Source organism: Ochlerotatus camptorhynchus, unplaced genomic scaffold, assembly GCF_037179485.1.
Source record: "Ochlerotatus camptorhynchus isolate MF236.1 unplaced genomic scaffold, CSIRO-AGI_Acam_v1.1 ptg000081l, whole genome shotgun sequence".
Classification (NCBI taxonomy): Eukaryota; Metazoa; Arthropoda; class Insecta; order Diptera; family Culicidae; genus Ochlerotatus; species Ochlerotatus camptorhynchus.
The window spans coordinates 535,747-562,929 of NW_027040571.1; the positions used below are offsets into that span (position 1 = coordinate 535,747).

General features: G+C 38.9%; 1 protein-coding gene across 3 annotated transcripts in view; it reads right to left on the reverse strand.

Moving 5' to 3' along the window:
* Positions 1-217: 217 nt before the first annotated feature.
* The window catches only part of LOC135698018 (fructose-bisphosphate aldolase-like), a 60,938-nt gene continuing 33,972 nt past the window's right edge, over positions 218-27,183 (reverse strand). For 2 of the 3 annotated variants that reach the window (XM_065217886.1, XM_065217887.1), the window contains exon 5: positions 21,775-22,228. In XM_065217886.1, coding sequence (XP_065073958.1) covers positions 22,133-22,228 — 96 coding nt within the window. In that variant the 3' untranslated portion in view covers positions 21,775-22,132. Of the gene's footprint in view, positions 1,086-21,774; positions 22,229-27,183 lie in introns of those variants that run through there. The other variant, XM_065217888.1, reaches the window with a different exon arrangement.

A 27,183-nucleotide genomic window follows, 5' to 3' on the forward strand; every position in this document is an offset into this window, starting at 1 on the left:
TTCTACTTCTGTTCGTTACGAGGCTACTTGTAGAGTCACTTGATTGGAAGAATTTACGCTCGTTCAGCAATTTGTTGACAACAGATTTCTGTGGCGCTCGCTCGATAGCTAATCAATATTCCCATGCTTATTTAGTATCATTTTCAGTAAACGCTGTGGGTGAAAAAATGTCATGGTCTTTCGGATATACTAGCACATAAAATAAGGCAGATCGAAGTTTGGTTTAAACATTACTTTTATTTTATATCCTCACTAGATAAACCGACTGCTGTTCACTCTGTTATAACCTTGCGATGTTTAAAATACAATAAACTAACGTTACAAACGAAAGAATTAAAACCTAATAATCTACTCCTTGACTTGATTGGGGTATTTCCTTTCCTTGCTTGGTCTGATATTTGTGTGATGGTTTTGACATGCATCTTCAAATGAGCAGAACTTTTTCCCGGGACTATTGCAGCAAACGAAATAAACTTCTCCTTACGTCTATTCTCGGGGACATTGTGTTGTTTACAACCCATGCGATCTTACTAGCAAAACGTTTCAGTGATGAAACATTGCCCTATTCTTGTTCACTATCCATAATATAACAATTGCTGGTTTGACGTGTTTTCTAATGATAATATTTGTGTAATTTAATCTTTGTCCTGTCTTGCTGATTTATCCTCAATTTCAACTACAAGCATCTTACAGATTGAGATTTTGTTTTATAGTAATCTTTATGGTTCTACATCTCTGTCTTATACAGCACATCCTCTAGCCTTCGTACGCGAAGTGAGTGCAACAAAGGCTCTAACGAATATTAGATCTTTTATTTATTGTGTTTGGGTGATTTTGTTCACTTACAAATATGCTGAGGTTACAGGTTACAGGCTATACGGCGTTGCTTGCAAACAACAATATCAACAGCCGACGTATAGCGGTGTTGTGTAGCTGTGTGCTCGATGACACTCCGGTTGACGAGGGATTCGGACGAGCTGGACTCGGCCGACTTAATAAGCGTGGTTGGCAACGAATAAGCTGCCAGCTCCAGCGGCACCAACAACGCCACCACCGTACTTGCCCAGGGAAGAATCACCGTTGGCCTGGAAGAAAATGACAAAAGTAAGGGGGTTAGACATGACTTCTTATGGCTGTTGATGAAGTTTTTCGGTGCTGACTTTGCCATCGAGAAAGTTTGAGACCGTCGGCTGCTGGAATGGGTAATTGTAGAAATCCGCCACAACAACTCGGTGTCAACGTTTCAGTAGGGTGAACCGGTTTTTGTAAACAAGGACTTCTCGCAAATAAAGACTCACTCTTTCATACTAAGTAGCATTTCCCTACTAGATGTTTTTGTATGTTTGCCCCGCGATAAATCGACAGCTACAAGCAATTTTTTCAATTCCAGTTTCACCCTTTTTAAATGTTGATCTCATGAGTTTAATTTATCCGAAGAATTGAACATCTAGCCGCATCTTGGAAATTATTGTGAAATTCACTACATTATTGGAATAGTTTGAGTTTTCTAAAGCCCGGCTAGACGAATTAAGTCGACGTTCAACTCAATTGAACTTGATTGAAATGCGAAATGAACGACTGGAAAGTTGGATGTTTTCAACTTTTTGTATTCGCTTTCAAGTCAATTGAGCTTCGGCCACCAGAGCGGGGGTGAGTTGAATTCAGCTCACTTGCCTCGTCTATACCCAGCTTTACAAATCGCTATAATCAAAAATTGTGTAAATCCTTTACGTTTTCAAATTGTGTGCGCTCTAATATGACTAAGTTTTCTCCGTATCCGGTTTCCGGGGGGCTGGCGGGTGAGCTCTAAAAGTACCTATTTTCGGTTGAGTAATTGAATTATCCGTTCCGAAGCTGCATTCGCACAAATCTCTTGCCATTTTCCCGACCCCTATCCATCTCGACCAACGGCGAAAGTACACACACACACACACATATTCTCAGGAGCAATCGAGGAAAAACAAACGACATCTAGGTTAGCAATTTCCCCTGCTTTTAGATGGCGTTGTTGTTTTCGCTTCGATAAATCCAGCATCCAAACCTCCATCCCCCCGTGATGAATTTGCATCCTGCAGTGATATTATGGCCTTATAAGGACCTCCATTCGATTGGACATCCGTTGCTTCCCACGTGGTTCCATCGGGTCCAACCCTGCACACTGGCATCAGAATAATTGATTGCAGTGTTTGTCCCTATGACACATCCCCTGCCTGCCTCGGATTACATCCGGGTGAATTTATGTCTCTGGAGTTCACTGGACGCACCATGGACCGCCACATGGTTCAAGGCTTATCATCTCTTATCTCACAGAGCTGATGGAGGCATGGACTGGGCCGTGGCGTAATCTGATCCGCAAAAGTCATACAATCGTCGCCCGTATTGCAGCTCGACAAACGTGGATGTAATTAAAATTCTAATCATTTATTTCAATCATTCCTACGCCCAGAGTGGTCCAGTCCGGCAGAGCGTTCAATCTGCGCTCAGGGAAGAGGAAGTAAGCATCGTTTGATTCGGTGCCATTCGACCGGACCAAAACTGAACGCTCCAAGATTGGTTCTCTTCCATCACGAGTTTCGAGGGCCGACGACAACGTGTGATTTGCATCTATAAATATGATGATTGCGATTCCTGGCCCGACTGGGCTGGAGCATTCTGGATTGACTGCGAGGGAGAGACAGACAGGCGGAAATGGCCACCCGCTTTCGACCGAGAGTGAATGGGTGGAGAAAATATTCAAATCACATTTCAATCCCGGATTCTTGACCGTCGGGTGCTGATTTGAATGCGAGATTATGGCCAAAGCCAATGCCCATGTGTGTGTGTTTGTATGTGTTAGGGAGGAACGTGATGAAAATCTGCAACCAACCAGTTTGGTGGTCGGATCGGTGATATTGGATATGATAAGCTGATTAGTGATTGTACCAAGGGAGCTGGTGGGTTTACTAAAGCGCTCCTAGATTATGTGGCAGATTTTACACTTTGGTAGGTGCTTTGTTAGGGCGAAAATTTGCCACTTGCTAATTTTAGAATGTTCTACAGGAAATTGTGCTGAAAAGGTAAATCAGTTAAAGATTTATTCATAGCATTAAAAAGATAAACTGATTTACTTGATGTGGTCTATGACGGTTGTTTACGTAAGGTTGAGAAGTTCTTTTCGCTTTGTTGTACCAATTGATGTTTTTATTTTTTAATTAGCAGTGTTAACAGTCAGCACGCAACTTGCAGTTTGATTGTTGTTACTGAGCATTGGTCTGAAATCAGATTCTTTTAAAGCTTTTGGTAAAATATAATCGAAGAAATCATCATAAACACGCAATGAGCTTTAAAATATCATACGCTATGTTTGGTAATGATCACTAATGACAATTTGTAATATTTGTAGTTAAGATAATTCGACAAAATCACTGATATGATGATTAACTTAAGGCGCTAATTTGCCTTCTCGCTAGAAGTCATTTGAAGTTGATACAGTAGCCCTCTGTTGCCAAGTGAGCGGTAAGGGAATATTTCGAAAACCGTGTTACGAGTTCCCCTGTTTTGCTTTTAACGTGACTCTCATTCACAGACTCAAGAAAATACCTCTTTGTTGAAGATCAAAAAACGTTTTCAGAATGTTTAAAATTTAACTTGGAATTATTTTATAAAACAATGCGATCTACGGAACATCACCATGAAACCATGGACTAAGAAATTTTGTAGAAATAATATGAGAAAATTTTATAGATTCAGGAGTGTAGTGACCGAGCACGATTTCAAAACTACGTGCAACCGTCGCAACAATAGCCAACAGAATGCTGGTGCTATCTTCGTCTGGCCCATTCCAGGTTTAGCCCTTCCAACTAGTCATCCTCAATCAACGCCGCATTCTTCTTCTGTCTCTATCGCTCACACTCTGTTTTAAATATGTCATTGCAGTTAAAACGTAAACAAACCAGAAAATGAATTTTAAATTTTTCTGCCGCTATTCAATTCATATTTAAGAAAATTGAAGTATTCTAGGCATTTATATTGTTCACTATAACAAAAGTAACTGTATCCCAGTATACAACATCCAAAATATGCGAAAAGCTTTCAAACATATAAGAAAATCGATAACAATCTAATTTCATCTTTTTGTGAGTCTTTCAATGGATAGGCCCTTTTTGTAAAACCGTTGTGCTTGTCATCAGAAATGGTACGCCCTTTGCTAAGCCTTTTCGCAACGTCAAATAAATTCAAAACAAATCATCGGCCCTGCACACTTTACACGTGACGGAATCCGTCTTTGACATAAAAGATAAGACGTAAACAAACATGTCATGTAATATTGAGTGCTCCGAGCCTGAAAAGTTCGTTGCTCGACGAAAAGTACACTGAAGGAAAACATCCGCAATACTTCGACTGATTATTGTATTGCTCGAGCCCTTTAAGGTGTTTCGCTGTGAGATCCGTATTCTCGCAACCACTTCGCAACTTCAAGTGCACAAATATCAGCTTTCACGACACGTACCATAATGAAACTGTTACTCCACGTTTGCTGCACTGCAGCATACATGAAGTAGCAATTTCAGGTTAAATGGGGCACTAAATAATTTCCGAGATTTGTGTAACTGAAGATTCGAAGTGGAAGGGCATGTACGGCCTACGTGGTGGCCATTAGTGGATTCTACAAGGAATCACCTTAACCATATGCTGTCGAATTTCGGATGATTTCCTTATGGTTGAATTCGTCATCAACTGATGAGCATCCATATGACAGTCCTCCAAATAAAGGATGATATTTATTTGAAAATTGGCTGTAAAATATACAAGACTCAGAGGACAACATTTTAAGGATAGGATGACTTATAAATGCTATAGATTAGATTATTAATTCGATTGTTTATATTTCCATATTAAAAAGCCATGAACAGCCATTCATCATGGATACAAAATTCCTTGTTGGTTGGTAGAGCAAACTTCCTCCACCATGAAATAGACAATTTACGGTTTCCACGCTTTAACAATGCTCGTACCACCTCTGATAGCGATGGCTATGCTTCCACCTCGTTGGTCTGTTCAGAGCAGCAAATGACATTCGATAGAATTATTTACATCATCGTTTTGAATGATTTGTGTTAAGGGGCTGAGCCAATACCAAATTAATTTAAATTTAAGATGACTGCCATTCTGCAGAGAGCATTACGCATTCCAACTGAGCCGTATCCCTTTTCATAACAATGCTCATCCTGTATTCGAGAGGAAAATCATCTGATTTCAAAACAACCGTCATCCGGTTGCAGCTATCATTCGAAAAGGCGATTTCGATGTTTCGTTTTGAATGGTCTGAGGTTTCATTCGAACAGAGGACGGTGGTTTGGTACAGTGTACGTTTGATTGAGCTATGTCTCGAGTCTATTATGACTCAAATTTATGTCGAAATTGACGCTCGTATATGTCACTCTCAGAGCACCTAAATGTACATGAACTTTTCTTAGTGTGTGCCTCAAGCAGTAGGGCCTAGCTTTGGTTTGAAAATTTTCAATCATCGGCCACTAGGCATATCAATGAAATGAAATAAATGAATGGTTGGCCGTTTTAGCGTGCGGGCTTATTAATGAATCGAAACGTTTCGTTGATCGGCCGTTTCGAAAATCGAGTTATTTTTAATGATTTTTCTCGATTATGCGGAACTTTCCTATACGATTAGTAGCAATCAAGCGGTGTTATAGAATGGTATCGAAACCCGATTTGTTTACGTTTTGGACATAGGCCCATTGCAAATGTTACTCGAGATTTGACCTGGGTACCAGTTTCGACCTTGATTTATTTTTCGAAAACTACTGTTGTGAAAAGTTGTTTCAAATTATTCGTAATATGGTCTGATCACAGACAAACATACAAAACACATTGAATATTTCTCACTGTAAAACATCATCGCTAAAACATTACCGCCATATGTTGAGTACACTGTGGTGGGTAGTACGCTGAACAGATGGCGGTAGTGTGTAAACGTCAAACGCAAGGGAATTGATTATGCGCCCCACAAGTGGCGGCGGTATTACCAACTACGATACTTTTAAATTGACCGTTAAATGCTTGTTCGATTAACAACTTGCGAGTTTTATGTCTGTTTGTCTGTGGTCTGATCATTAAAGAAAGTGGACACCTGTTTATCAATGGCTTAGGGTTAAAACGTAACGAAAAACTGTTAATTTTCGCTCAGTGTGTAAAAGCATTGTTTGGTTTGGCAACACACCTGAAACATACAAAAAAGGAGAATTTGCGAAGATGGGTCGGATCACCTTATCAACTCGCAGATTAATTCTGCACAAATAGTTTTCCGAAAATTGTCGTTTCAAGAATTAATCATTTTGTTCGACCATTTTCCACAGAGATGGCGCTGTTCCGCTGGTAGGAAGTGATAAAAATCCCCATATAGAAATTGAGAGAAGTGGGAATAATTCGCTTTCGGTTCATATTCAGGTCAAAAAAAGTGAACGACAACCTAAAGAAATTAATCAGGGACTTAGTCGTTCAGTTTTTTCCCGAAAATTATTGTTTAACAAGCTACAATTAAATAAAAATGATTTTTCCCCATACAGTTTTACCTGCTTTACTACCAGTCCCCAGAGAGCCAAAAAATTCAAATTTGAGAGAGAAATTCTCTCTCACGAGCTAAATCTCTCAACATGCCATGTATTTTGTTGACACCCGATTTGTGATTTCCCTTTCACAGATTACAAAATAGAGTACCTGACACTACGAAACATGTCTGGTACCTCTATATATGCATTTGCTTTAACATTTGAAGTCCCTCCTTTTTTACATATTAACAAAAGATACTTTATGCCCCGCCCCATACATAAAATTCGGCGGGAAATTCTGTGAGGGGTGAGCTATTTTGTGTGCAGGATGTGTAAAAAAGGAGGGACTTCGAATAATAATCTAAATGCATATATAGAGGTACCAGACATGTTTTGCACTGCAGTGTCCTCTGTGAACAATTATAGGAAAACAGATTGTGTCTAGTTTCCGATAGATGTCACCGCAAACGACAGCTGTGACATCTGATGGAACATGAATGCAGAAGCTTGACAAAATGATTAATTGGCAAAAAGCGTTTGGTGCAGTAAATCTACAGTGCTCCAGATTGTTAAAAAGTTTGGCGAAACGTGTTCTCTTGAAGATTTACCGAAATCTGGGCGCAAAAAGGGGGCATCGGACCAGAAAATGGAGCTGTCAGCAATATGCCATTTGAAATCGCATAAACCGTGTTCCGTTCGTGAAATTGCCAAAAAAAAATTGGACATTAGCGTCGGAACTGAGCAGAATATCAAAAAACGTAGCAATATCAGAACCTACAAGATGCAAAAAGCACCCAATAGCACGGATTCACAGAAAGCTTATTCGAAAATACGGTCACGGAACTTGTATGCCGTTCTCCTTCAAAAGCCAGACCGGTGCATTTTGATGGACGAAAAGACGTACGTCAAATTGGATACCAGTACACTTCCCGGGCCGCAATTTTTCATCGCTGAACAGAGGACAGATGTGCCTGATGATGTGCGATACATCCAAACCGAAAATTTTTGAAAAAAGGTTTTGGTGTGGCAAGCCATTTGCTCCTGTGGCTTAAAGAGTTCTTCGTATTTCACAACGGGCACAATCAATGGTGAACATTAGAGAAAAAAAATGCATCAAAAAACGGCTTCTACCCATCTACCGAAAGCATACCGATCCTCCATTGTTTTGGCCGGATCTGGCATCTGCTCACTATGTTTTTGCTATGTTGGAGACAGTGCTGTAAATTCTCAAAATCAATTGAACATTTTTGATGAAAATGAGCTATCCGCTATCAAAGGAGACCTCCTTCGAATGGGTGATATCAGTTGCTTAGTCATTTGACGAAGGCATGGATCATTATCATTTTAGAAACGCTTAATATCATTGATCCGACATCGGGTCGACTTGTCTGTTCGGGACCATTTTGCTGGGTTTCCTCCATACTCCACTGTCGTATATCAAATGATAGTGAGTGACTCCAGTGACAGTGGCAATGAGCTTCGAATGAGAAAGGGGCTCTTCAAATTATGGTCATGTGAGAATTCGTTGTCACAGAATTGATTGAATGGTTGTATTGGTTCATCTTCAATCGAATGATATAAAAATTAACAGCACTGGTTGGAGATGCTCAAGAAGGAAAAAGTCGATTTTGTCGGAAAATTACAAAATCTCCCAAACTGCCCTGAACCATAGAGGTTACTCTAAGACCAGATGGTCCCGAAAGAAACGTGCTCAACTTTTTGGCTCAGCTCTGGTACTCTTTTCGGTTCCAAGCTGCACCCCTCGAAACATAGCAAAATCCGTGAACCCTCATTTTATCTGTCAAACTTTCATAGCGAATCAAAACCAACATAGTGTACCTAGTACTAGAATTTCGACTAAGATGGGGTACGTTAATCGATTTGGTTGGGACCAATAGGCAAGGCAAGTAGTGAGCCAATTTAAAATCGTTAGTTTACACCGGTTGCCTGAACTGCGTCCTATCGAAAGATACTGGGCAATAATTAAACGGCATCTTAATAATTAAACGGCATCTTTCCATTCAGGAAAAACAGCTGATTTGAAGGAGAAATATCGTTTAGGTGCCAAGACGTAATTATTTTCTGCCTACCATTTTGCGTAAAACTGGTAAATTTCGAGCGACAGTTTTAACAGCTAGCACAAAATTTCTCACAGCTAACAAAAAAATTCTTCTCAGTTCCTAAATAACAAAAATATAAGTAGAACCTACGTTTTTCAGGCCACAGGATGATAATTTATGAATGATGAATATGAGTTAATTTTGCCCCGTAACGTGGGTAGATCACCTTTTCGTGGTACGTTACAGGATGTACGATCTACCACCGATTCCTAGTCTTGACTACTTCAAACTAGGGGATGTTTCAGTAATCAAAGGAACACATCTTATTCCTTGTTACTTGTTATGCCTTGTGCCTTGTTTCACAATTGTGCCTTGTTTCAAAATGAGTTAGTAAGTCTTCATCTATGTGATTCTTAATCTTCTTGAAGTGGTTAAGACTAGGGTTCTGATGCATGATCATTATCGGTGTCATTGCTTGTTTTTGTTGCTAAGGAATCCAATTTTGACTGACAAAGGGGCGCGCCTTTGGAGGGTGTTCCAACACTCCGAAGGGTATAAATAGCGGGACTTTTCAATTAGAATCAATTCCTGACAAGAATGACAACTGTATCAAAACCGGATACTTCATCATTTCTTAATAGTGAAGTAGTACGACATGCACTAAACTAAGGACACGGGATATACTACAATAGATCAACCCAAGTAACATTGCAGGTTTTATCGAGGTTTGATAGCATTCGACAAGTCCAAACCATGATCTACAGAGCTCTCTTAAAACCAAAATTTGTTATGTGTGGTGTTATGTCCCGAACAGAGGAAAAAAATGAGTTAATTTTAGAAGATTTTTTACAGCGTCATATTTGATCTGTTTTTTTGTTGCAATGAATTTTTCAAGATCGGATGATATTTATCAATCCTTTTTAATCTTGATTGATGCATTTTTTTCGTGAGCGTGGCAAGCGCCTAAGGCAAATGGAACAATATTGGTTGTTATTGGTGACCAACTGTTTTTATTGAAGATTAAATATGGTTTTCAAATGGTTCTCAATGCTTTCGTCGTATAGCCTTTTAGCAGCACATCAATTTTGAAGTGCCTAGAAAATATTCGTTTTCAAACCCAACTAGGCATATTGCAGTTCTAATAAGGTTTTGGGGGTAGTTATAAAGGCAACGCTGTCTTGACCAGGGTTTTATGAATGTTGTTTTATAGTAGCCTTCATCAAACGTAACATGTTACAAGGGATGTATATTCGAAATATCAATAAATTCAACTCGTTCTACTAATCTAGATGAAACGAGCTTTTAAACGTTTTCTATATTTTCTAAAAATAAACAAACTTAGCTCAACAATTTCTCGTACGCTTAAATTTTACAAAAATCTTCGAAGAATCGTCAGAAAAACCACATTACATACATTCAATCAATTAATCTAAAATTGTGTTAACTTTAACGGTCTCCTGCAATTACTTTGGATCGTTGGCTTTCCCAAACATATTTCCATCGAATTTCCTTTGAATTCCGCAATAAAACAAAACAATTTCCCTTTTTTTTTTTTTGTTGTATCAACGGCACATCTCAGCTGTTCTGGCGCGTGTTAGTTTATCCAAAACCACTATAAACCCCATCCCATATTAATGTGTTGATCCAAAAGCCATAAACCGCACTAAACCCCCATCCTCCTACTTTTCCACATGCCACGACCTTGTTGATTTCATTGCAAGTAGGTGCCAGATGCATTCGCTGTAACTTGAAGTAGCCATGCGTTGTCGTTGTTGTTGTTGTTGCCATATTGCAAAATGGGAATCTAAATCGTAAAGTTGTTTTGATCCACTTGTACGGGTTCAACACCCATAGGACGCCCCCACAAGCGCGCCTGGTCAAACTACAGCTAGCTACCACTGTCAGATCGGAAAAACAACAAGACCACCACTTTGCGTACACGTATGTTTTCGAGGGCTGCATCTGGTGTACGAAAAAGTTTTTAATTACACTCACTCCTCCCAAATATGCCTTAACTTGTGTGTGTGTGTGTGTGTGTGATTGGTTTGCACCACTAGCAGAGAACATCCATCGGAAAATGGCAAAATGCACTGCTGCTGGCGAAGGTCACGCCCGGGTGATTATCTTTTCTGTTTTTCCGGAAAACTGCCCGGACTTTGTTGGATCGAAAACAACTCATCAATCTAAGTGCGGAGAAAGTTTCGGTTGGCGGTTGCAGCCGAATGGGTTCGATAATTGTGCATGGGGTGGAGGGAGAGATGGCGAGGACACGTGTGTTTGGAATCGGGAATAGAAACGGGCTACGGAGGAAGGGGGCTGGGAGACTATTGATGATTGCTTAGTAGTAACTGCTACGCAGTAGCATATCGGTACTTAGTTGGACGTTATACAGGATGAACAATGGTAGGCAGTGTGGCATGTGAGCCAACATGCTGATTATTAATACGCAGACTAGCTGAGCAAGCTCAGTGGGATTTCTAATGATTAAATCTCGAGTTATCAGATCCTGAACTTGCTGACGTGAGGCGAGCGGCAGACTTTTTCGTCGCCTTAAATCTCGACTGAATTCTAGATTCCGAAAACCCACGTTGTCGTCCCTCACCCGTCCAAATCAACCCAAGAACAACATTTGCCATCACACTCAACATTCTCGATTTGCAGAACACCTTCAACCTCCGCTCGGCATTGCTGTGAAATAACACGATTCAGCTCAGCAGTCAATGAAGCTCTCCCTAGTTGGGTCAGCAAACAACACCACAATTTTCAAGTGGTGCTAATCAGCTGACTCGCATGGTGAGGTGTGCGTGTTTGTTTGTGTGCTTTCATAATTTTCCGCCCACTAGCGCGCGACTAGTGGCGCGGCACGACACCGGTTACACAATTGTTGTGTTTAATAATCAGCTAAAACCGGAATTATTCTGAGAGTAGAATTAGCGGAAATCGGATTCGTTGGAGTTTATAATTGTATGATAATTTTTAAGGTAAACAGAGCCGGAAGATGGGAAAGGGAGAAGACATTCGTGACAGTCTTAAAAACTGAACTCGCTAAATGATCAAAGTTGAATGAACTAACGACAATGCTTGGATTGGGGAAGTAAAGTTGGGAGAGAATAAAAGTCGTACTTTTAGGATGGGTAATAATTTATTGCGATCAATGAATGCAATATTGGAATAAAAGTTAATCTTACTGAGCGTTACTGAGCCATTCAGCTAACTAAAGTGAACCAGTATTTTACAGTTACTCTGTTTGTTCGGCAATTAACATTAACTGAAAACCAGAATTGGGAAACAAATATTAAATTAGTTTTCGAATCAGTCAATAGTCAATTAGCTGTTCTGAATTTAGCGGTTATGCCTAAAACAGCTATTTGGAGGTTCATAATAGGTGACAATCCCTTATTTGCTCTTAATGGGGCTACGCATGAACCAAGAAAACATCTTAGGGCTTGATAACCCGAGCAAAGTTTTATACCAAATTTATAACAAGTTCTGATACCTCGTCATCAAGATTTGATATCATTGTGGTTGAATTCACAGCCAACATAACAAAAATTATAACAGCATTTTTTTCAGACGGTTTCAAATTATGTTATTGATTTGATTTGATGATGCTGATAAATGAACTGTATAACATAAAGCACCATGTTCATTCCATGAGTTTACAACTAAATAAAAAAAAAATGTTTTCATGATAACAAAGGTTGATTTACTAACTTATTCGATAACAACCGAAAACAAAATGATATCTGGAATAGCACGACTTGTTATCTAGATGATATCAAGCTGGTATTTTACTTTGCTCGGGAAGTGTCCACGGTCCGCCTCAATTTCTTTAAATATTGGACGATTGTATACGCAGGGGAATGTGCACGGGTCGATCTACAGCGATCTATATAGCTTATGAACAGTCGATTTCGTTGATGATTTTTTTTCGAAATACACGGCATTTAGAAAACAAAACCATCAACGAGATCAGCGAAATGTCTTCACATCCCGGGTAGAGGGGAATAGCAAAACCAGAACAAAATAATATAAAATTTTACTATCAATATCTTAATTTTTTATTCCGGGCTGGTTACCGAGCAGGAACTCATATCTCGATATCTTAAATTGGTATGGATTTGCCTGACATAAGAGATAAAATTCCAAGGATATTTTAAAGAAAATAATTAATTAGCATCACATTTTTCACGATATTTTAATTCACACCTTAAGCTTTAAAGATACAAAGTGGATTAATCTTCAGTGACAAATAAATTTAAAAAATTCGGAGGCTTGAAATGTTTTTGGAACATGCATGTTCCTACAAATTTTAAATTTGAACTATTTCTGGACTTAAAAGCTATAATAATTCAACAAATTTTCAAACATAAGGAGTCAAAAAGCAGTACTATGACGAGCACCTCAACGGTGAAGCAGCAGAAAACGAAGGTGGCACGGCACCAGACCTTGCCCGAGTAGCACACTTTCATCACAATAAGTTACAGCAACTTGTTTATGACTGAAATAAGTCGGATACAAGTTTCTACAATTGATTTGTGACAAGCGTGCTACTAGGGTGGAGCACGCGCAGAAGACGACAGGCTACCGGCCCCTGATCTTCAAGAAGATGAGGAGGATATCGGTCGGCTGAAGAACAACAAAGCAACTGGTGTAGATCAACTACCAAGTGAGCTATTGAAATACGGTGGTGAAGCACTGGCTAGAGCGCTGCACTGGGTAATTGCCAAGATTTGGGAGGAGGAGATATTACCGGAGGAGTGGATGGAAGGTGTTGTATGCCCAATCTACAAAAAGGGCGACAAGTTGGATTGCTGCAACTACCGCGCGATCACACTGCTGAGCGCCGCCTACAAGGTACTCTCGAAAATTCTATGCCGCCGCCTGTCACCATTTGCAAGAGAGTTCGTGGGGCAATACCAGGCGGGATTCATGGGTGCCCGCGCTACCACGGACCAAATTTTCGCGATTCGGCTGGTTCTACAGAAATGCCGGGAATACAACGTGCCCACACATCATTTGTTCATCGATTTCAAATCCGCATACGACAAAATCGATCGAGATCAGCTATGGCAGATTATGCACGAGTACGGATTTCCGGGTAAACTGAGGCGATTGGTCAAGGCGACGATGGATCGAGTGATGTGCGTTGTTCATGTATCGGGGACACTCTCGAGTCCCTTTGAATCTCGAAGGGGGTTACGGCAAGGTGATGGACTTTCGTGTCTGCTGTTCAACATCGCGTTAGAAGGTGTGATCAGAAGAGCTGGGATAGACACGAGCAGTGTTGGAAAAGTTCGCGATATTTCACGAAGTTCACCAAGGGAAAAGTTCGCGAGTCATAGGGAACTTTGATGAACTTTTCCATCACTGGACACGAGTGGCACGATCTTCAGGAAGTCCATCCAGCTTCTTGGCTTCGCCGATGCCATTGACATTATGGCACGGAACTTTGAGACGATGGCAGGAACGTACATCAGACTGAAGGCTGAAGCTAGGCTGATTGGACTTGCCATCAACGCATCAAAGACAAAATACATGAGAGGAAGAGGTTCTAGGGAAGACAACGTTAGCCTCCAACCCCGAGTTCAGATTGACGGTGACGAAATCGAGGTGGTCGATGAGTTCGTGTATTTGGGCTTACTGGTGACCGCCGAAAATGATACCAGCAGAGAAATTAAAAGACGCATTATGGCAGGGAATCGTGCCTAGTTTGGACTCCGAAGGACGCTCCGGTCGAATAAAATTCACCGCCGCACGAAGACTACAAGACGCTGATTAGACCGGTGGTCCTCTACGGCCACGAGACCTGGACTATGCACGTGGAGGACCAACGCGCCCTTGATGTTTTCGAACGGAAGGTGTTGCGTACCATCTACGGTGGAGTGCAGATGGATGACGGAACGTGGAGGAGTTGAATGAACCACGAATTGCACCAGCTGCTGGGAGAACCATCCATTGTCCACATTGCAAAAATTGGGCGACTGCGGTGGGCTGGGCACGTCGTAAGAATTCCGCACGACGACCCAGTGAAAATGGTTCTAGAAAGCGATCCAACAGGAATAAGAAGAATAGGCGAACAGCGGGCAAGGTGGATCGACCAAGTAGAAGGTGACCTGCGGACCCTTCGCAGACTACGGGGCTGGCGAACTGTGGCCATGGATCGAGTAGAGTGGAGACGACTTCTTCGGACAGCAGAGGACAACAAGGCCTTAGCCTGATTGGTAAGGTAAGTAAATTTAAGATTTCATGTGAAGCTTGATAGTTTTAAGAAATTTTGAGGAATATTTCAATGGAAATCTCCGTTAAATATGAAATGGACGATTCTGAAGTCTTCAGAACTACTTGAAAGATGCCAATTTTTTCCTGAAGATAACGAAACTGCCTTGAAGTTCTTTTGTAGCGTGAAAAACTAGCCTGATGCTCACAATACTTCTCATCAAATGTTTAAACTTCCCTGAACTTTGTAGGATTTCCTAAAGTTTACTTAATTTTTCTAACGATCATGGATCTCCTCTAAAGGTTTAACTATTCGCTGAAGTTCTCTAAATTTCTTTAAAATTTATGTGAATTCTCTTATGTTAACGGAACTGCTATGAGATTCCCTATTATTTTCTGAAATCCACAAAACTTCTCTAAAGTTTTTGCAGTTTGCATGAAGCTTGTTGAACTGCGCTGAATCTAATTGAACTGTCCTGAAAATGTTTAAGCTTCCGTGAACTTCTGAACTCATGCAAAGACCTCAATTTACTTTTTAACGTTTCTGAAGTTATCTGAAGAATCTGAAAATTGCTCTAAATTTCCCACTAATTTTCTAAAACTAATGAAACTGACCTTCCCCTGAAATTCCTCCAATTTTCGGAGCTTACTAAACTTCTTTCAAATGCTTCCACATTTTTGCTAATGTTCATAAAAATTCCTGAAGTTCGCGAGTCTCCCCTTAAGGTCCATAGATTTCTGTGAAGTTCTCGAAATGTTTCTGAAGACCACTGTCCTTCTATGAAGTTTTTTCTAAAATTTCTGGAACTTTTGTGCTCCCGCATTTTTCATGAAATTAGAACGAAATAATGATTATAGGGGAAATGGATGTAATGTTGGCCTAAATGCCCCTTATTTGGGCCCATACATAAATTCAGCAATTGACTAAATTTTCAATAGCGACCCCAATCTTATATCCATAGGCCAACATTAGAGCTATTTCCCTTAGTTCTATAATTTTTACTGAGGTTCACAAGATTTTGAAGTTCCTGAAATTTCCCTTCAATTATTGGCACTCAAAAAAGTTTTAAATTTTTTCAATAGTCTAGGCTTTCCTGGTGTTTTTAAAACTGCCTTAACGATTATTGAATTTCATTAAAGGTCTCTATTTTTTCAAGAACCCGTAACTTTACTAAAATTCAAGACCAACAATTGAAATGGCCTTAGCTCCATCTTGTAAACAAACTTTGTAAGGCCATTTTCTCGCGAACCGCTGCAAATTTGCTTGAGTTAATGGTATTATTCTAAAGCTATCTGATCGTCCTCGAAGTACACAAAACTTCACTGAATATGATGAAACTATCTAAACATCCCTAAATTTTTTAGAAGTTCTCTGGAATTTCTTGAGAATATCGCTGCTTGCTAAAAGTTCTCGCATTTTTTTTTAAATGATGTTCTCTATTCAATTTAGCAAAATTTTCGAATAACACCCTTAACACAGCCGGCGCCGGTGGTGTAGTGGTAAGCGTGACTGCTTTCTAACACCCCAATGGGTCTGGGTTCAATCCCAGCCGAGGTCGGTGGGATTTTTCTGAGGCATAAAAATCTCTGATCACGTCTTCCTTCGGAAGGGAAGTAAAGCCGTTGGTCCCGGCCCATGTGTGTTGAATGGGTGCGATATCCTACGCAGGTGTGGAAGTTGCCTTCCTACACATTACCACCGACGTTAAATAAAGGAAAGAAGACCCTTAACACACTTTCAACTTTTTCGAATGTTTATATAATTTTGATCACGGTCCAGAAATTCTCTCGAATCTTTGCTGAAGTTTTTGGAAAATCCCTGAGTTTCTCGAAACTTATTTAAAATTTCTACAATTTCCTTGAAATTATTTGAACCTTGATGTTCTCGAAGCTTCCCTAAAGCTCTCAATTCTTTTGAAGATCTCAATTCTGCTTGGAACAAAATGGAAGTCCCGTAAACACCTGTAAGTTTTCCTGAAATTCTCTGGACTTCTGTGAAGTTCCTGAAATATTTCCAAAGTTTTCAAAAAATTTCTGAAGGTCTCTGTACTTCCCTGAAATTCTCGGAACATCTTAATTTTTTTTTTTCAGCACATCATGGAACTATCCTGAATTTTTCTTAATTTACGGTTAAAGATCTTTAAGCTGCTCCAAAAGTCTGGACTAAACTTACGGGAATTGCTCTTAAGATCTGAAATGCCCCAAAGATCTAAAGATCTATGTTTTACATCTTTATTAAAGAGACTTTCAGCCCTGGGCAGGTTCGTCTCCGCCACGATCTCAAGTTCTAGCTGTCTGAGGTGCTTAGAACTTTTTAAAAATTTGCACAATAACCCGCAAGTTTTATATATTTTTCAAGTTCGCTTGACACCTGTGAAGTTCTCTAAAATTCTAGAAGCTTCATAAAAGTTCCTGAAAAATTTCGGATTCTTAAAGTACCGCTTTGAGTTAAGAACCTTCCAGTAAGTTCTCCATATTTTCAATATGTTAACTTCTCTTGTTTATGAAGCTTCACTGAAATTCTGAGCATTTCTTTTTATTCCTCAGAACTTCTCCAAAATTTCTACAATTGTTGTGAAGTTAATGGGACTGCAATGAAGATTTCTAATCTCTGATAAGGTTTATTACAAACATGAAAAAAATATTTTCTTCTAAATTCTGAAACTTTGAAAATTTTCAATATCTTGGACAAGACATCGAATACGAAACTTCAAGACATTGAATTTTTTTAAATCTTGGTCCTACTCAAATTAAGTAAGTTTTTGTTTAACTTTATTAAAGTGAGAAAATAAGTAAGTGTTAAACTTCAACATTCAATGGATTTGATTGTAAGGTTGTTTCTTTAAAATTGATTGCCATGTCTTAAAAACGTGTGGGTTTTTGATCTACCAGTAAAAAGCATATTTTTAATGCATTAAAAATATAACTTTCTTATTGTAAGCCTGGAATTTATCCGTTAAAGTTCTGGAAAAACCTGGAAAACTCAGGTTTTTAGTTTGGAAATGAGTAGATAGAGAAAGACGATGAAATTTGTGTTATTACCATGATATTTTGGTATATGATTTCAAGATCTAATTTTGATCTAATAACAGAATAAGCTTTTAATATATCATTAAACCGATTAATAAGCTTGATTAAGCTTGATTAAGCTTGATGAGATATAATAGCAAAATGTGATATTAATTTGATATGATTTTTTATATCCTTAAGATATGACAACAACTGACTTTGCTATTTCTCAGTTATGGTCCCATAGGTTTTGGATATTGATTTTGATATTTTATGTCTTATATCAATCAAACTAATAGCAATTTTTGACGTCATTTTGCCCCATTTGAAAAGTAAAACTTGCTATGAATTTGATGTTCTCGTCTACTCGGGATTTGCGGGGAAAGGTGTTCAGTATTTCAGATTTATAATGCTTTGTCATTACAGACGTTCGGGAAACTTCTAAGAAGTCAAAAGCAACTTATATAATTTAAGACATCCTTCCTTCCTCTTCACATTTCAAGCTTATTGCTTATCACATATTAGCTTCCCAAGTAACAATTTTGGTTTAATGAGAGTTCTGTAGACCATGATTTAGACTTGTAGAATGCTATAAAATCTCTTTAAAGCTTGCAATGTTGCTTGCATTATAACGTGTACTAAACTTAGTGTTCTAGATGCTCTTCCACAGTTATTAATTAAGAGTTTTTTCTATGCCTGTACCATTTTTGGATTGGTATAATTGTATGGCAAGTCCAATCATACTTCTATGCCTAGGGGAGACGAGAAATGTTTCAACCCGAAAAATTCCTAGACCGAACCGGAAATCGAACCCAGCCACCTCCAATCTGGTATAACTTTGTAGCTGCGCCTTTACCGACTGAGCTAAGGAGGCTGAAAATTAAGAACAACAGTTAAGACAACATCATTTGATTTCAAAGAACGTCGTAAAAGTTCGTGGAATGTTGTACAGCTTCAAGGAACTTCATAGATTTTCATAAAACTTCGTAGAAGAAGTTCAGGGAACTGCGTTGAACTTCAGGAATCTTTCTAGAAATGAAATTAATTTTTCGACAGCTCTGATTACTTTTTAGAAGTGCAGAGAATTTTAAAATAGTCCAGCAAATTGTGTAGAAATCGAGTCTTCGTTGCGATTTTGACAACGGTTTTTTCCATTTTTTTTAATTGAATAGCTTTTGTCTTATATCTGTCAGAATTATACATATTCTGAGGGCAACAACGTTTTTTTTAAAGAGATGAATGCTCGATTACCTTTTCAAAAGGACGTGTCAGCTTTTACAAACAATCAAGGAATCAAAAATATCTCCAAATGACAAAATGACAAGCGATCAACGAACCGAATGATAACGCCATGTCAGAAGTGGAAAGCAATAATGATATCATCTTCTTCCTCTTTTTTTCATGACAAGCAGCCCGTGTGACACAGCTCACTCGGGGCGGTAGAAAGAAACGAGCAAATTGTTGGCAAGCTGTTTCACGACGTAAAGCCGAAGATGATCCACGTGTGTGTTAATCAAGGATGCCAAAAATACAGAATGATCTGTATTTATACAGATTTTTTAGCAGTTTTCAAATCAAGTATATTGAGATATGCAGATTTTTTGATTGGGTAAATGTATATACAGATATTTTGATGTCTCCTTCCCGTTCTTCTTGAAAACGGGTAAGGAACAGGACTTGCAAAATCAGTTCCGTGATTGATCTGTGGAGAAGTTTAGATCGACGGGAACTTAACATCCCAGAAGGGAATGATAGCTATGCGTACTCCACTCTGAGAAGTTTCATCATCAATTTTCTGATTATACTACAATCTTCAGCCAGCGTTGAGCGCATTTGTTTGCGTTCTGAATGCAAATAAAACAAAAGTGTATGTTGTAGTACATGGTGGTTGTCAGGGCGTAAAACTGACAAATGAGCTGATAAGTAACTTTCAAATGAGAGTTTGTTTATCATTATTACATTTGCTGTGATTCAATAATAAGGCTCTGGTTCACTTTTTAAATATTTACTTAAAATTGACAGATGAGAAATTTAAAAAATTACTCTGCTATTGAGATTGTCACATCTTGATGTTTTGGTGCTATATGCAAGAGCGTGTTAGTGAAGATCTGAGGAAAATACATAACAAATCGCTGTCAAACGTTTTTTGCCAGATCTAATTTCATACATTTTTTAGGTTAGTTAGAGGAAAATAATAAACAAGTTTACACGGTGATGCACTCGCTAGTGTGTGTGCGTTAAACGTCGCTTATCTCTATGAAAGCATGTTCATTTCTGACAGACAAAATCTTAAATTTGTCAAACACTGAATTGAAAAACCATCCGATCAACATCACAGGGATTTTTGAACATCTTAATTTATTTTTGAAATGTCTTTTCTAAGGGAAAATTATCAAATTGGATCGCAGTATGTGAAGCTTGGATAAGTAATAATCCGACTGTCATTAAGAGTAAGATTTGTGTAAATATAAACAAACATAAAATCAAATAGTTTGCTTTCAAGATATATTGTTAACTGCAACCAAAACTAAAACCAACTACCCTAAAAGTGCTGAAACTGTGATCAAAGTTCGCTATTAACTTGAATCGTCTTATGGTGGTAAGCACTAACTGATAGTATCCTCGGTTTAAATCTCGATAACGAATGTTGGGTTGATTTGATATCGACGGGGCTATTAATCAATTCAATCTTAAGCAAACATTAGGCAGATTTTCCAAACAGGGACGGTATTAAAAGTAAATCCGAGTTGAAGCTTATCGCCATTAATGTATTCGGCGCAAAACGTGCTAACACGATTTGATGCAAAAGTGCACTGTTATGACCGTTACCGCACGTACAATACTTTTTTGTTCATTGTGGAGCGAAATACGCAATATTAAAACTATACAGATATTGATACAGATTTTTCGAAGAAAAAATACAGATGAAAAGATTTTTATAAGCAAAAATACAGATTTGCTTTTGGCAACCCTGGTGTTAATGGGATTTTTTTTTGTTATGTCTTCTCACGATTCAGATCAAGCTATGTCCTCATCCGTGTATATTGCAACAAAGCAGGTAATCAATATATCATTTTCCTTCTACCACTCCGATCGAGCTATGTTGCAGAGTGAGTTTGTCATGGTAGTCGTAGCAACCGTTTTGTCTGTATCATTGGTTGCTTTATGTGCTTGAATTCGCTCCAAACAATACATTTGATCGTCGGTTTGGCGTAACTGTTAGCTCACCCACGCATACTAATACCACTATCAGGTAGGGGAAAATTTTCTCTATCTGATGGTAGTGTTAGTATCCGTAGGCGAGCTACTACTTACGCAATATCGACGATCAAATGAATTGTTTACAAAAGCTGATACGTCCCTTCGAAAAAGTAATCGAGAATGTTTGTCTGGCAACCATCAGCTTTAAAAACTCCATGAGTCAGATCATATTACACTAAATCCAAATCCATCATTCACACTTCTTACCTATTTATAAAACCCATTGTCGTAGAATTAAAATTTACCCAACGATTTCTTTCTTTCATATGATGGCAAAGTCGTAGGATCTTAAAACTAACGGATCAGAAAACTATGTACAAAGAAGGAAGGTTAACACTGAAAGCATTAAAAAATAAATAAAAAGCATAACCGTGCATTTTGTGCCAATTGTATTTAATGTCAGCTTGTTTCACAAAACCTTTTTTTTTTTCAACTTAATTTGATATAACCAAGCAATCTTAAACATTAAACAAAATAAAACCTTTTTTTTTGCAATAGCTCTAAAACAAGCAAAATGGAATTGGGTAGTGGGAAACAGAAACACACATATATTAAAATAATAAAGATTGAGCGGAAAACTTTTCGAGGTTAGATACACTCTAAACAAAGACGCCGAAAACAAACAAAAAACACAACTCATTATTGGAAGATTCACCGCGGCTCGGATTTCCTCTTTGTTCCCTAAAAATGCGCTTACTAGTCCTATTGCTCTCTCCTGCCTAAATCCTACGTGTGCGTTATAAATAACGCCCAACAGTCTCATCTGGTGTTTGGAATTTAAAAAGGAGGTAGTGTTTAAGTGGTAGTGTTGTGTGGTTATAAAAAAAACAATAGGAATGTTTCCTTCTGCACTGCTCTCTATACTACAACTAATGCATTCGATCGACGACGACAAAGCTGCAGCTGCCGCTGGAATTCTTTTGGATGTTGTTTTGCTTGTGTGAGTTTCTGTAAATGTGTTTGTGCATGCAGTGCAGCATATAAGTCGCTGTAGTAGTTGCAGTGACCCAGCTCAGCTGTTCGGGGTGCTCTCGTTCTCTAGTAAGCGTGCGATTTTACAAACAAACTGGCAGTGGCGGCGTACGAGGGAATCGAACCGGCGACGTATTTTGCTTGGCATGCCAATCCATTAGCCTGTAATTGGTGGTGGTGGTGTTGGTTTGTTTTGGAACATAAAAAAAAGAAAAAGAAGCCAATCCATGTGCGAATCGGGTGTGGTTGTTTTAAGGTTGCGGTTAGAAAACGGGGTTGTTGATGGCAAAACTTAAAGCTATTTACATATAAAATGGGGATGAAGGATGCGGAAAAGTGATGATCAAAGGGGGTTCCAAGTTGGTCCAACAAAATTCAATGTGTCAAGACATTTATTGTAAGTTCAAAAGTGTGTACACATTTTTCTTTCAGAGCTGCCTCATAAGTGCAGGATACAACAAATCATACATTTTCGTGATACTTAAAATCCCTCAATCCTAAGTGATGCTTGAAAATGGCTCATCATGTTGGATAGAGATCCTGCAGTTAAGCATGAAGTTAGATATCATAAATCGAATGCTTCCATTAGAATAGGATTTGGTAAATTTTTGTTAAAGTCACAAATGCATTTTTTTTTTCATCAAATCAATATTGATATGACCATTTGCATCTAGTCATTCGACTAACTATGAGTGTTGAGTAAAATAGCATTAAGTTAAATCTTCTTAGGCCTAATCAAATAGATAAATTTATTGTAACATGCTGGAGTAGCAATGGCCCAAATCTAGAAATTTCATTAAATAATTTGACACAGATTGCGTTTTAAAATGTTTAAAATTTTCCTCAATTGCGTGTAGGCTGTTAATAGAATGATCGTTTATTTTCATGGAATTTTTGTTTGGCATTGTTACGTCAGAAAATACCACTTTTTGGACATGTTTAAAGCTTAGGTCGTAAGGAGATGTTTTCTGTTTTCGACTGTAAGTAATGATTTTTCAGCCACTTTTCAATCAGAAAAAAATCATGGTTCTTATGACTGTCGGAGAATCCTTTCCAAGCAGGGATTCGCCGTATTCAAGTTAAGATTTATTGGAAAATCTTGACTGGTATCCGGAAGGATACTTACTCGAATGGGATCCGGAGAATCATTACTGAAACCCGTATTGCTCAAATGTCGATCCGAACCCACATCAACAAATTATTTTGGTGCGGATGCAAAGTTTTATTACGATGTGGATTTTGACCGGCATTTCGAAGATCCCATTCGACATTTTTCTCCTACATCCCAGTTGGGCATCTCCGGATTCTAATATCAGTCGTGATTCTTTAAATTTCGGTCAGAAATCAACAGCTCCCTGCTGGGAATTAACAGATCTCAGATGAGAATCTCCAGTCATGATTTTCCGGATTCTTTTCCAGATTCTCCGAATTTGAATTGGTGTTCAAAGAATCTCTGTTTAGATTTCCTAAATACCAGTCTAGATTCTTGGGGTCCTTGTAGAGATTTTTTCGGAACTCAGTCCGTAATTCTCCATGTCCCAGTCAAGAATATTCGGATACCTCTTGGTATTCTCTATATGTCAGTAGATCTACAAATCTCAATCAGGATTTTACAGACCCCAGTTGAGATTCGCTGCTCCATGTATATAAGCTCCAGATTCTAATTGGGATTCTTTAAATACTAATTAAAATCTTCCAGATATAAGATGGAATTTTCCAAACGGATCAAAACGAATTTCCCGAATACCAGTTGAGATTCTTGGAGTCCTACTAATCCCAGCCAGGATTTACTGGTCCCAGTTGAGATTCTCTATTCTACGGATCTATATGAAGATTATCCGGATCCAAGTTATGATTCTCTGAATCACTGTCGGGATTCTCCGAAAATCTGAAACCCCGTTGATTTACAAATTAGAGTAGGGATTCTCTAAATTCCAATCATATCCCAGTTGATGTTCCCTGATTTCCCAATTATTATTCAACTACTAACAGCTGGGATTCTCTGTAACTCCGTTGATGTACAAATCCTAGATGGAATTTTCCGTATCTCCGTCAGGATTTTCCAGTTTCTGGTCGGGATTCAACAGATTCCGGTTAAAATTTTCCTGACCCAAGACAGAATTCTCAGAGTCCCAGTCCATCAATCAAGAAAATCTACGAATCTCAGTCGACATGCTTTGGATTCAAGATCCTCCTAATTTCAGTCAGGATTCAGTCGGAATTCTCGGAATTCCAGAAGATAAACTCTGGCTCCCAGTTGGGAATATCCGGATTGCAGTCAGGATTCAACGTAGGTCAGTCAGAAATATCTGAATCCCAGTCGAATTCTCCAGATTTCAACCTTGATTTGATGTGTCCCAGGCTTAAATTTCTTTGAATCCCAATTAAAATTCTTCAGATTTATGTTGTGCATGTTTAGGTGGTATTCTAGGGGTCATCAGATCTCGGCCACAATCATCTCAATCCTGGCATATAATTGTACGAGTATCAGGTTAGATGATCAGGATTGCCAGTCAGGGTGAAGTAGTGGATCATTAATGATATTCTACGGATCTAAATCAAGATTATCCGGATCAAAGTTATGATTCTACGAATCACCGTCAGGATTCTTTGGAATTCTGTCGGAAAGATATTACAAATCACAGTTGGGATTCTCCAGTTCCCGATTAATATTCTACGGCTAACACCCCTGATTCTCTGAAACCCAGTTGATCTTAAAATCCAAGTAGGGATTCGCCAGATTCCAATTCAAATTCTCTTTCCAAATGGGGATTCTCTCCGATCCCAGTTGGGATTCTCCGAATCCTAAGCAGGATTCTTCGTATGCCTGATTTCCCAATTAATGTTCAACGTTCAACAGCTAGGATTATATAAAGCTTCGTTGATGTACAACTCTAAGTTAGAATTTTCCCTATCCCAGTCAGGATTCTACGGATTCCCGTTGAAATTTTCCTGTTTCCAGTCAAGATTCTCCGAATCCCAGTCTGGCCCTCATTCTAGTCAATCAAAGGATCTGAGTATACATGCTCTGGAGTCAGGAGCCTCCTGATTTGACGTAAACCTCTGAATGTCGAGAATCTCCAGATTCCAGCCAGGATTCATCGTAACCCAGTCAGAAATTTCTGAATCCCAGTTGGTATTCTCAGGATTTCAATCTTTTCTGTATCCCAGGCTAGAATCTCCGGTCGGGTTTTTCTGGAATTCAGTCGATCTACGAATTACAGTTAGTCAGTATTTTACAAGCACAAGTTTTGATTTTGATGTACATGTTTTGTAGTCAAAAGCCTCCTGATTTCAGTAAGGATTTAGTCAAATTTCTCCTGATTGTAGTTATTCTGACGGTAAGCTATGTAACTTAATGACCTCACAGAATTCATCTTAACCCAATCAGAAATCTTTGAATCCCAGTCGAGATTCTCAAGATTTCAATCTTCTGTGTATCCCAGGCAAGAATATCAAGTCAGGTTTCTCTGGATTTTATTCGATCTACGAATTACAGTTAGGATTATACCAGTACCAGTCGGGATTTTCAAGAACATGCTCTGGAGTCGGGACCCTCCTTTCAGTCAGGATTTAGTCGGAATTCTCCTAATTGCAATAAGTATTCTCGAAATTCCTGACGAATACCTCTGAATCCCAGTTGAAAGTCTTTGACATAAAGGATGAAACGTATGATTATGACTCAATTTTATGTAAAAATTGACGTTCGTATATGTCAGTCTCAGAGCACCTAAATTTACATCAATTTTTCTAAGTGTGTATAATGGACTTGAAGACCATAATAACCCACAAATGTTTCTTGGGAACTGAGTGTGTAAAGCTAACAATCGGGATTCTCTGGAACCCAGCCAACAAACATTGCATGCAGAATAAGAGCTTGTTCAGGCAAAATACGCTTCTTCAGCTATAAAATTGATAATTCAGCCATTATTCAGCAAATTGGTTGTTGGACTGTCAAGCTACAATGCTCAGTGTAGATTGTCCGAATTGAAATTATGATTCTCCATCCCAGTCGGTTTTCTCCAGATATCAGTCGGGAATCTCTGTAACCCAGTTGATCTTCATTTGTTAGTAGAGATTCTGTAGATCTCAGTCTATATTTCTCAGATCCGATTCTATGAAATCTAGTCGAGATTCACTGGGTTCTAGTCGGGATTCTCCGAATACTGGCTAGAATTTTCCTGATCTTGGTCTGAATTCTCTTGATCCCAGTATAGATTTTTTAAATTCTAGTCGATCCTCGGACCTCAGTCGAATGCTCTGAGACTGATTTTAGTTGGGGTTTAACGGAGCCCTGTCAGGATTCTCCGGTTCCCAGTCGATATTTTCCAACTCCCTTCCCGAGAAATCTGGAGCTCAAATGGGATTCTCCAAATTCCAGTCTGGATTCAACCAAACCCAGTTGGAAGCCTCCGAATTTAAATCGCGATTTTGTGTATCCAAGTGCAGATTTCTCGGTCAGTCAGGTTTCTCAGTCTCCGGAATTCAATCAGGAATCTACATATCCCAGTCGGCATTCTCTGGATTCAATTCGGGTTTCTCTAGGTCCTAGTCGATCTACAATACCAGTCGGAATTCAACGGATACCAATCAGTGTTCAACGAATCCTAGTCTGGATCTTCGGATTCCAGTAATGATTCAACGGAACCCAGATGAGAATCTCCGGATTTCATCCGGAATGCTCTAGATTCCACTTAAGATTCTTCAAATCCCATTTGAACTATGGATTCCAATCAAGATTCAACGAATCCCAGTCAGGATTATCTGAACTCCAATCGGGGTTCTTTGGATTTTCCAGATGTTATTCGGGATTCTAAGAATAACGATTGGGATTCTCCAGATCCCAGTTGGCAATTAGTGGTTCTCACGTAGTCTTTGGACTTCAGCCGAGATTTTCCAGATTCGAATCAAGATTCTCTAAATTTCAGTAAATGTTGTCAGTTTTATCTGGATCCCAGTTGATGTACAAGACTCTCCGAACGTAAGTTCCCTCAGTTCTCAGTTAACTATTCTTCAGATCCCATTGGAAATTCTCCGCATCTCAACGGACTTTTCTTTTCGGCTTCCAGACTAAATTATTTGGATTGCAGTCTAGATTCTAAATAAGAATACGGTAC